Source organism: Zophobas morio, unplaced genomic scaffold (assembly GCF_036711695.1).
Source record: "Zophobas morio isolate AGI-343-1 ecotype UQ-CSIRO unplaced genomic scaffold, CSIRO_AGI_Zmor_V1 ptg000002l, whole genome shotgun sequence".
Lineage (NCBI taxonomy): Eukaryota > Metazoa > Arthropoda > Insecta > Coleoptera > Tenebrionidae > Zophobas > Zophobas morio.
In genome coordinates this window covers 17,986,811-17,999,116 of record NW_026972107.1, presented here as the reverse complement: position 1 = coordinate 17,999,116, position 12,306 = coordinate 17,986,811, and the positions used below count along the sequence as shown (strand labels likewise).

General features: G+C 39.8%; 1 protein-coding gene across 1 annotated transcript; it reads right to left on the bottom strand.

The window, feature by feature from the left end:
* Positions 1-1,428: 1,428 nt before the first annotated feature.
* LOC135127947 (uncharacterized) lies at positions 1,429-3,035 on the bottom strand. The gene is made up of 2 exons (XM_064054697.1): positions 2,492-3,035; positions 1,429-2,427 (listed from the first exon to the last, which is right to left on the bottom strand). The coding sequence occupies exon 2, from the start codon at positions 2,419-2,421 to the stop codon at positions 1,429-1,431; it is 993 nt and encodes a 330-aa protein (XP_063910767.1). The 5' UTR covers positions 2,422-2,427; positions 2,492-3,035.
* Positions 3,036-12,306: the final 9,271 nt, after the last annotated feature.

The following is a 12,306-nucleotide window of genomic DNA, read 5'->3' as shown; positions in this document are numbered from 1 at the left end:
TCGACAGGCCTTCGAGTGTGATTCAATACATTTAAATATTTTTGAAGAATTTGATTGTACAACAACCACTTCTCACGGTCGTCGTTTCTTTTATTTAATATTAATTGCATTTCTTGATCGAAGCGCGATATCGGATCGGGTGCGTTTTTTTGAAATTGGCTCATTTTCTCCAGTAACGACGGATCTACCAATACCATTTTCTTAGCGTGTTCCATTGTTAAACGAATGTATCTATCTGTTTATTTATTCAAAAGTCCTCCCAAAACTCCAGAGATAATTGGAGCAAGTAGCAATGGTAGGAATGCTCCGCCTTTTTGTACTAACAATTTTTTCTTTTCCCCTCTGGAAATTCGTCGCTTAACCAGTTGACGCAAAGTTTTTTTATATTTTCCTAACTTAGCTTTCTGCGTTTTCGATAAAGGAACTTTCCCTAATAAAGTATTGTGCGCACACTCACATATGCAATGTATTAACTCCTTGTCTGCACACGCTAAAACTGCTTTTCTATATTGAGGTTTTGTTTTGTGAAGAAATTTTAAAAGCGGAGCGTTATTGTGTAACGTGCGCGACATCTCACAGCCAAATGATTTTTTTTATCGCAACTTGCTATTTTTATGTGTTTTTTGCAAATAGACAAAAGTTGGTTCTTCGTCAGGTAAAATATTCGTCCGAATGCGGTAATCATCTGGTGTGTCCTGCTTTAAGTCAATTAGTAAATACGTATGAGGTTTCGATGTTGCATCTTTATAAACCTCTTGTATAAATTTTACGTTTTCGGGAAATATCTGTCTAGCCAAATAAGTGATCTGAGCGCGATCTCTTGGGTTCTTGAAATATATTATGTAATTGGCGTTAAGAGATATATCTCTTTGGCCTCTGCCTTGGTGAAATAAATTTTGCGTTATGTAAAATACACTAATTTGACGATGATGACTACCTTTTGTAAAAATATCCACAATGCTTGCATTCGTCTCACGCATTAGGTCGTCTAATATCATAAGCACCGGTTCGGATCCATCAAATGTGGACATATCCGGTATTCCTTGATGATACTCGATAAAAAGTTGCGATTCTTGATATAATGGCTGCCATTCGTCGTAACACCAAATCACTTTTTTGAAAACGGTATCACACAAATAATTTAAGTGCTTTAAAAATCTGTGAACAAAGTGAGATTTACCACAACTTGTTGGACCAGCTATTATTGCTGTGAAAGGTGCTTTGAATTGATAATCCATTTTAACTTGTTTTCTGTATCAGGTAAAAGAGTTGTTCTCTCCAACAGGTTAAAGAGTAAAATGCGAATTTCACTGAGACGTACAACTTCATATAGAGATACACCTTTTGTGCACAAGTGATATAACAATAATAATAAGAAAAACTAGATTGCTCATTTTATTTATTTATTTATTTATTTATTTATTTATTTTACACAACAGAGGGGCAATTAAAATCATTATGTAGAGTGAAATAGCTTAACTTCTTTTCTATGTGAGATTTTATAGTATAAGGTGTCTTCATCCACATGTCGTATAACATCGGATCATGTTCATAGGTGTCCTGGATGATTGTGATGATAGCCTTGTCCACTCCTTTATCAGAATCACTATTTCCATGTTCCATCAGATGTAAAGCAACGTTTGTTACAAATTGGTCGTAATCAGGTAGTAACTTCTGTTTAAATGCACGCTGTCTCAAATGCCCCAAGAAATATTCTTTTAGAGCCAACAGAGTTCCAATCGTAGCGTGTTGTAGAAAAAGAGATTGATATACATCTTCTTCACTTGTTGATTTGAACTGCAATACCATCCCCTTCTTTAGAATAACGTCATACTTCCTTGTTTCGAACAGCATCACATCTTTCGGAATATCACGAATTTTGTCCTCTGTGAGCTCCAGCTTCTCCAGAAATTCGATAAATTCTTGATGATTAAAAACGGCTGCAGCTGTGAGGCTCGGATTGTACATCTTGATTACTGGTTCGTAATCCTTGAATGGTTGCATACCGATACTTATAAATTTGCTACCGGATCTAGTCAATGGTAAAATTGTTTCATCAACCAATCGATACTTTTCATTTGTTACTTTTCTTCGTAGCTTCTCTTTCTCCAAAGCTTTCGCCGCTGCATCGATTGACTGCTCGACATTGTTCCATTCATCAACAGTTATCATAGATTCACCCTCCATTGCACGCGGTGGCTCGGGAGAAGATGGGAGACTGATTTCAGATGTTTCCATTTTCAGAGGAGGATTGCTCTTCATCATGTTTTGGTGTTTGGTATGTACAGCGTCTTCGACGTTAACCAAGGAACGTTCTTCTTGTGCGTGAAGATCCACACCTGCACTGGTGTTTTTCTTTCTCCTTTTGATGACTTGTGACAACTCTTCGGGAATATCACCAGAACGTTTAAATCCGTACATGTTTATCTACACAAACAAACAAAAAAAATTACTAACCTTTAATAAATAAAACAGAGTTATTATAACTTACCTTATTATTATTTACACAGACACTAGCACTGCAACAACTAATAATAATAACAAACAATCAGACACAACTGACACTTGGTAGAATTGCAAAACGAAACACCAGCTGAAGCGACACAACAACTAAGAGTAAAATGTGTATTCATCACCCTTCTTCTATTTATATACAGTGGTTAACGACTTCGGAGAGGGAGTACAACAAGAAAATACATGCAGAAACAAGTCTGTGCTTGTAGATGATGACTCGTCTGCAAAAAGTGCGTCGTCGGTATGTCTTTAATAACAAAAAGCTAATGGACAAACATCATAATGAGATGTTGCCGTGGGGCTAGTGATTAATGACTTCGGAGAATGGGTATAACAAGAAAATACATGCAGAAACAAGTCTCTGCTTGTAGATGATGAGTCGCTTGCATAGAGTGCGTCATCATTATTGAGCTATTGGCACGGGCTAATGGTCATTACGATCTAATTTTTAGTTAATAATGCAATCGATCAAAGAATTATCAAAACGCTTCAGATATTAACCCACATCAAATCGTATTATATTCAGAATGAATTAATGATGGTGTAATTAGTATTTTAATCATTGATTCAATTGCGTAATCTTAAAACATTATCGTCTTTATGTACATATGCATGCAACCCGCAATACACAATTAAAAATATATATTTAAATTTAAATTATTTAATTCCGATATCAAATTCATAGTGATCTAATTAAATTTAATAATGATATAATTAATTTAATTACGTTCGCGAATAAAAATTAAATTATGAGTAATCAAAATCCATTAAGATCATTATCTTGATTGACAGCACACGTCAAAAATCCATTAAGATCGTTATCTTGATTGACAGCTGTCAAGATAACGTCACCTGTCAACATGATTTATTACCCCACTAATCCTAGGCACTATCTACTCAGGCTTATGAATAATAATTTTATTCATCTGTTTTGAGGCGAAAAACTCATTTAATACAAAAATATGTCTACGTGACATTCTTTCAATGTATAAACCTCAACATTTTAAACACGACGCATATTGCTCAGATACCACTATTCCCGTTGATAATGTGCTGCAAATATATTTTACAATGTCCGTATTTGTGCAGAGACGGTTTATACGGATATGCTTGTGATGCTGGACCATCAGGCCCCCGAACTTAAGGAACCCCCTGGCCTAAATATAACGGAAAAGAAAATTTATTTGTTTTAATATGGTTATTACAAAAATACGATTTCGTCTTCGACTGATTGACACATTTGATCCCGAAATTGTGCAAAATGCAAAATTGGCCACTTCTGGTCGTTCCACTAATTTATGACTTGCAGCCAGGCAGCCACCTGCACCAAGAACTGCCGCCTGAGTTTGGTTTGCAGTATCGTTTCTCATTTTTATTTTGCTTTTTTTATCGTTCAATAAAGTATACCGCACACTTTTGAAATTATTGCATTTGCATTCATATTTTTTAGATTTGTTTATACAGAGTGATGCAAAAAAAAATTAATGACTCAATTTATTTTATTGAATAAATCAAGAACTCCAGTGTCTACATAAACAACGTGAAAAATATTGCACAAAAATTTGTAAAATAATTGTAACTACAATCAAGGTGGATTCATAAGCCACCATGAGTATAATATTTCATAACATTTAGATAATCTTAACCACGCAAAGTGATGAGGGGATGTCATCAATCTGTTGGTGGAGATGATTTGACGAATCTTAGTTAGCGTTTTATCATCTAAACGATATTCCTAAAATACTCCTAAAATTTGTTGATTTTCTGTCCAATAAAATCGACGTAGACGACAGACAGGCGACAAACCACAGACGGGCGACCTATTTTTTCGTACTCTTGGGGTCATAAATTCGTTGGATGGACCCCATTACAATATTTACTTAGATTACGCTCGGGAAGTAAAAAAGAGAAAACTTACTCTTATCTTCATGTACAAATAAAATACAGGATGTTCTATGTAAAAAATCAGAAATATGACAAAGTGACAATTATGTAATTTTCTTATGAACACTTTATACTAAGGCTGTAAGATAATACTACAATACAATACAATTTTGTGAATCTCAGCATTATTAAAAAATTTCAAGAAAATTATAATAACCTGATAACGTCGCAAGAAAATAAAGCCTAAGAACAGATCAATCAAAACATGTAGACATGTAGTGTGCATCAATTAAAAAAAATGGTTAAAGGTTATTTCGAGAGAACTTCCCTTGCTCATGGAGTGCAATCCGAGAAATCCTGCTCTTAGAAAATATATAAAATTTGATTTTGCGATTTTCTTTTTTGTCATAATCTCCATAGTGTAAAACCTAACCCCCCCAGACTCTGCATATATTTAAAGCAGATAACCAACAGGAAAAATATCCTCTCAGCACTAATAACAAGCTTCAGTTCAAGTGTTTATGTTTATACAGCAAAAGAATGTCACGTAGAAATTAGTTTGAACTGAATGAGTTTGTCTCCTCAAAACAGAGGACCAAAATTATTGATTAGGCCACAATTGAACACATTTTTCTGAATAGTATATATAATTCTTATTTTATCATTATTAAATAAAGACGTACGTATTCTCACATTTTCGTCAAGTGTGGAAGCGGTAAATAAATGTCAAGAAAACAAACGAAATCAAATCATACGAAGTGCATAAATGCCTCAAAATTCAATGGATCATTTTTGATGCCATTTTTTAATTAATTAGTTATATTTGTCTGTTAACATTTATTCGGTTGTGGGGTAAATACATTATCTTAAATCTAAAATTCATTTCAATTTAGATATAAAAAGAACATATTCTTGGAATATGAAATCTTTAACCTTTACATTCAGAGAATGGTAGTTCTCAAACAAAATGATTTTGAAAAGTGGTTAACATTATTTTTTTTTGGGAAAATATGCTCTATATTCAAAATTATAAAAAAAGCACATATTTGTAACAAATATTTATTTTTATCAACTTTCTAGATGAGGTGAATAAACGAATTTTAACAGTGCGACAAAATTCCGGTGAGACGGTCCGGAATCTCGGCGATAACGTGTGGTGACGACGTACCTAGGTGCCAAGCCTTGGGACGACTAGTGCCGCTGATGTTTAAAACAAAATAATAAAATAAAACGGCAAAAAATATTTTACACAATAAATCGGGTTTATTCCCTCCCACCAACTACATGGCTAAAATAGTAAATCTTACGGCTAAACTTAACTTAAATAAATACAAAACGGTTTTACAAAAAAAGAATAACATGTCCGACACGGTCGTTTCCTCCTGGACGGCGACTTCATTCAGGACGGACTCCTCCTGGACTTGGAGACGACCTTGAAACCTGGAAATCGCCCGAGAACGGTACGGCGACCCGGGAGGAGAGCGTAGTGGGAATACACGACGCGTGCACGACGGTTTCGACTTGTTGTGACGACAAAAAAAGAACGGTGACGGTGGAAGTGTTTTTGGTTCGGAGACGGCGATTCAAAAACCGATATGCCGACAGGCAGAAAACCTAAGATGGTACTTACGGTGGTTTCAGGGCTTCTCCAAAGAAAACTCACGAACTGCCCTTTGGTAAAATTGCTAAAAATAGCACTTCTGTACACTCTGAATTTTTTCTCAGAATCCTACTTCCTCGGCGACCCCGTACGGCGTGGGACCTCCGTGGTGGACTTGCGCTGGTTGACGGTGCATGGAGCCCGCTGAGCGACGGTGGTCGTAGGCCGCGAGAGGACAGCGGCATGCGGCGGAGGTGGTGTCGATGAGCCCGCACCTGGAGCAAAAGGGGGGGGCGGCCGGGTACGGGCATTGACCCGGTCGTGCACAGTGCCAACAGACCTCCTGGTTTACGAGTACATACCGGGCCGGGGGTCTCCTCTTCAATTTGTACCCCCTGGGAATCCAAACGGGGTGCTGTTCCCATGGGGAGCCCGACCTGGATCCCTCGGGATTTGGGACGGCGAGCGGCGGCTGCGGGATCTTCTTTCCGTAGCAGTTCTGCGGCTAAGTCGCGCACCACGGGGTTGTCCATCTGAAAGCAGACATCAGTGATAATTTGGTCAATATCAGAGCCGTTTGGGGCTCATCGGATGCGCGGGTTCTTAGCCGATCGACAGGACACGGGTGGCAGCGCGGTAGACGCGACAGAAGTCGTTCGCGAAGCGGGGCGATTCCACACTAGCGCTCCCCGGGGAATGTCGATGGCAATGGCGTTAACGCGCACGAAGTCTATGCCTAAGACCATAGCGGTGGTGAGGGTTGGAAAAACGTCGGCGCGGACGCTCACAGGGACGTCGCCGATCTTCACCTCATGGTCGTAGGTTCCTGCAGGCGGGACGATGTCGCCATGTCGCACGGTAGCAACTTTCTGCACAATAAACGTGCTGACAGCCACATGGGAACGATTGTCGGGAAACTTGAGCAGAACTTCTGTCGGCCGAGTCGGCTTGCATGGGTGCTGCGACGGCTTCGACATGACTCAGACTTCTCGCTCGTTTCTTCGGTCGCAGGGGCACTCTCTGGACATTATTCCCTTCGTCCGCACCTGGAGCAGAACAGTTGGGGTGGCTTCCTGCAGCCCGAGCGGTAGTGTCCGGTTTCGCCACATCTCCTGCACTTGACGGTGGTTCCGGTTTTGACAGTGGCGCCTGTGGACTGCTGCACGGGCCTGGACGACGGTAGTGGGGGACGAATGGTCTCCAGCCTTCGCGGTGGTGCCGTGGAGGAACGATTTTCGAACCTAGGCGGCCGGTTTCCTACAACAGGGGCGTAAGCATACCTGGCAGCCGGGATCTGGGTCATCGTCGGAGTGCTGCTCGGCGGCTGGACTGGTGAACGGCTCCTCACTTCGTTCTGGGGCTGCTCATACTCGTCGATGAGCCTCACCAAATCCCCGATGCTCCGGAAGTCACCACGGCGAATGTACTGTCGGTACTGCAGCAGCCGGTGGCTGTACAGGCGACGGAGGATGGCTTGCAAGGAATACCTCCCAGACGGCGGATAAGGGTTTGAATCGCCTGTACAAAATCTCGGCTGGGTTCTCTAGGTCGTTGGCAGTGGTTAATAATCTCGTCTTCCAGAACTTCTTCGTAATTCGGCAAGCAGAAGTCCCGGAACTCCTTCACAAAGTCATCCCAGGAATACCAAAGGGCCCGGTTATTGCGGTACCACTCCAACGCCTTGTAGGTGAGGATTTCCGACAGCAACGTGAGCATCGTCTCCGATGGAATGCAAAAATGTTGCTGGAGCTCTTCAGCGCGCTCCAGAAACGCCATGGGGTCGATCTCTCCATCGAAGTGGAAACGGCTCGTGCGCATCAGGTCCAGGGCTTCCCAACGGGGGTCCCGCGGGTGTGCATAGCACAACTGGACAGAGTGGCCTCTCAGATGAGGCGGTGTCGGTACCGGTGGTGGCACTAGAGACGGGCGCTTCGGTGGTTGTTGAACTTTTCGATTCGGAGACGGCGAAATAGGTCTCGCGGATGTCGGTGGGGGCGATGGAGAAAGGCAGTTCTCTGTACGTCCACGGCAGCCCTCGTTAATGCAATGCTGCTGGTCAGCGATGTCGCTGCAGCCAAATATGCCACCACATACCCGATGGTTGACGTCGGTATGGAGGCATTAAGGTTCGACACGATGACGGTGTCCACGATCTCGTCGTTGACGGTCGGAAGAAACCTGGCCAACTCCTCCAAGTCCATCTCCATGTCGGTTTGGGCCTGGCGACTGAGGTGAAAATCTTTCAAACGTCAGCGGAGCGTGTCGACGGAACCAGTAGCGTCGATCTCAATCTCGCGCAGGGCTTCTTCCAACTCGTGACGCTGCAGCTGGTGCATCCACGTCGCGAGCGGAGCTGGATACGGCCGGCCTTGGTCTTCCTTACCCATTCTGCGACGTCACCAGTTCTGACGGTGACGGTTGATGACGTCATGGGACTTCGGGGCAGTGGCGGCGACCACAATATGGCACAAAAACAAAACAAAAACGATCCGATAACGACGCTTATCTCTTTCGGCAATTTCAGAAAGAGACAAAAAAAAACAGACCGCTCAAAACCGATGATCTACCGCTGATAGCGGACAAAAACGTAGCTGGTGGCGGCGAACGCTCGGGGGCGGCTCACCTTAGGTCCCTGCTCGGGTGCCAAATTATGCGACGAAATTCCGGTGGGTACACGACGCGTGCACGACGCTTTAGACTTGTTCCGGTGACAACAAAAAAACGATGACGATGGTACGGTTTTTCGCTCGGGGGTGGCGATTCAAAAACCGGTACGCCGACAGGCAGAAAACCCAAAACGGTACTTACGGTGGTTTCAGGGTTTCTCCAAAGAAAACTCACGAACTTACTAAAAACATCAGCAGCACTTCTGCACACTCTGTAGCTTTTTTTCAGAATCCTCTTCCTCGGCCGCGTCGGCGCGGCGATCGCGGATTTACTCCCGGCTCACGTCGTACGAATTCCGGTTTCCGGCCCGCGACATTGGCTTCGTTACAAGAGATTAACTGTATAGGCTCTAACACAACTTGTAAAATTTCATTCTACAAATTTTATTTTTTTAATGACAGCCCGCATTATAATTATGAAAATGTTTCACCAAATTTTTGGATTTGAATTTTTGAAAAACCGACAAATTTTGATAATCTTTCTGTCATGTTAAAACACACCTAAAGATGCACGGTACTTAATGTGCTAAGTAGTTCCGAAGTTATCTGTTCAATAAAATCGCGAATAGGAAGCCTTCGCCAGACGACAGACAAACGGAAATGAGAGACCGACTTTTTCGTACTCTACAATCTATGAAACATCAAGGAAACACGAAAATAGGTATTCGCCAAAACGACCCTATTGTAGCAATTCCCGAGCTAACGTTCGAGAAGTAAAAACTTAAAAAATGAGTAAATCGTAAGTCTTACATGAAACCCTAAATACGTGTTTACAGTGTTAAAAAAAGTCATTATAGCCAGTGTAAATAATAAATGCCAGAATTCAGATTCAGGTGTAATTTAGTTCAGGTTTTAGTTTTTTATTCAGCGTTCTATCTGTGATTTACTTACGGTTGGTGCTCTTCACTTAGTTAAGCACACACTACTATTTCCAATATTATATGGATCTCTCGCATTACTAAAAGTAGTAGATTTAAAAAAAATGTTGATAACGTCGTAAATTGGAATTAAAAAGGTGTATAATCTTTTAAAACGTCGAGCACTTTTAGGCCGCAATCAATTCTGCAAATTTTGCAGATTACAAGCTAGAGCTACGAGGATGTGTGTTTATGGAAATTCCCGAGGTTTTCACTTAGCTCTTTGTAATACGCTGAGTGTGCAGCCATTAGGTATGCCAGTAGTGAAGATAGCGCATCCCTAATGAAAAATCGAAACGATAATAAGTTTCGTATCGACAAGGGAAACAGCCGATACTTGGGGACACGAAATAGCTCGTTAATTAAATGAAACGATGAATCAACCTTCCACACCGTCACGACTGCTCTGTGCAATTTTTGCTCACCAACTTTCGACCAGAATAATTACGCTTTTGCCCCTCTTTGTGTAAAATATTTAAACTTGCGCCGAAAATCGATAAAAAGTGCAATAAGGCTGTTAAAGGCTTTATTGTAAAAAGAGGATAAAGGCCGTATGAAAAATGCACCGGAATTGGGCTGCGCAGTTGGAAAACGAAATAAATTCAATTCACACGCGCCCGTTGGTATTTTCCTCCCCTTTGGGGAAATTTTCAGCGTCAACTTTCCAGTGGCGCTCTGTTTGATTTCATACTACATGCACTCCCCTCAGAGACCTCTCTAGTTTGTGACTGTATACGTATGTGAGTCTTTTTTTCGTTAAGTCGTCTGGGCGTCTTAAAAAAAGGAAATCTGGTCCTGTTTAGAAGTAAGTCTACAGAAATACTGAACACACTCAGACCCGGAATGGCTCAAAGGGTGCTGAAATATACTCGACTTCAAAGTCTTCGCCAGGACTCAAATAGCATTTAAAACTTTGCGGGGATGAAAGTTTTAAAGGTTATCTGCATGATCTAAAGTATATAAACAACACTTAACACACACAAGACAAATCAGAGTTAGAAAAATATTTTTTTTTTATATTAATTAGTATCCTTTTTAATTTCTAATTTTTATAAAATAAATTAAAAATTATTCAGCGTACATTAATTTTCCTCTAAGCGAAGTACAGTAAAATAAGCACGACTATTATACACGTATAAAGGACAAGTACAAAATTAAGAGAAGACGAAATGGCTCCATTTAAACACTCTCAGAAGCAGTCACGTCTTCACTACAATAACAGTTGCAGCCCGTCAAATTGGTGTAAAATTAAAATGAAATTAACTTAAAATTATTTTCAGAAATTAAACCTGGTCAACAATTGAAATATGTAAAATTAATTATTATGTTATTATTAGTGACTAGACTTGATGAAAGCTTTATAATTTAGATTTATTGTATTCCCGAGTATAAATTAAGGAAATGTGTGTTGTAATAGAAGCCACCTGGCGAACGACTACTTTCATGTTTTCCCGACGTTCCACTACCCCCAAAGTACGAAACAATAGACCCCCATTTTGTCCATCTGTCTGTCATGTGCCGTTCAGATAATCTCCAAAACTACTGAACCGATTATTGTCAAATCTTAAATTCATTTTAGGAATAACGTATATACGGTAAAACGCCAAATAAAATTAATCTGATCGTCCATAACATAATGACATCCGGACATCCCCCAACATTTTGTATATTAAACATTATTTAAATTTTATAAAATGATATACTCCTATACTTGTCGTTTATGAATCCGCCTAGTTTTAATTACAATTAGTTTACAAAAGTATTTGTGCAATTTTCGCTGCGTGTTTCATATAAGTTATATCTCGCACACGTGCGAAACAAACTTAATAATTTTACAAAATAGCCATCCCCTGATAAATATGTCAACATTTAAACAGTGTTTCTATCAAATTGTAATGAAAATCGAAATTTTGTCAGTTATGTGAACCTTCAAACAAGAAAGAGTTGAAGTAATTTTTTCTAGAATGTTTAAATGCACACTTTAAACACCACACTGTATTTTCCAGCTTTGAGCACTTGTTGGAAATTAGAGTAATTATCTCGCTAAGTACTAGTTACGTTATAACAATTGAGAGAATTTACTATTAAGCCAGGCTATAAATCAAGTTGTGTTAGACGCTTAATTATACAAAGCACACGTTGATCAGAATTAACTGTATTGTTACATGGTATACGACTTATTATTATAGATCGCGTGTTTTTAGTAAAGGTGACCAGAAACATTGTAAACTAGGAGTATGCAATTTCTGCTGTGAAAAGTTAAACACAGTAATAGTAGTCACGACGATATCATAACGGTTTACCTCATTTTTACTTTCCAAGCGTAAGCTAAGGAAGTATTATAATTGTAAAATAGGTATGTTTATAAAAAAAATCAAAATTGTATATTATTTTACAATTTAACTTTGAAATTGGAAAACCCAATGATCGAAACCTTGTAAACTTTTTAAGGTTATCGGAAACATGGTAAACCGTTAAACAAATTTTACGCGTTTACAACTCTCCTGATTACGTCATCTTACAGTTTTGCCGAATAAATGTTATGTAAATTTTATAAAATACCATATTCCTGGGTGTGATTTATGAATCTGTCTTGACTTATTACCCTAGCCATTCAGATTTTTGGAAAGAAAATTAAAATTGTGTATAACATTTTGCAATTTAAATTTGAAACTGCAGAACTGAATCTTCTGAAATCTTGCAAACGTTGTATGGTGATCGTAAA

Excerpts from the sequence above, each read along its gene's own strand:
- LOC135127947 (XM_064054697.1), bottom strand. The coding sequence starts at position 2,421 with ATGTACGGATTTAAACGTTCTGGTGATATTCCCGAAGAGTTGTCACAA.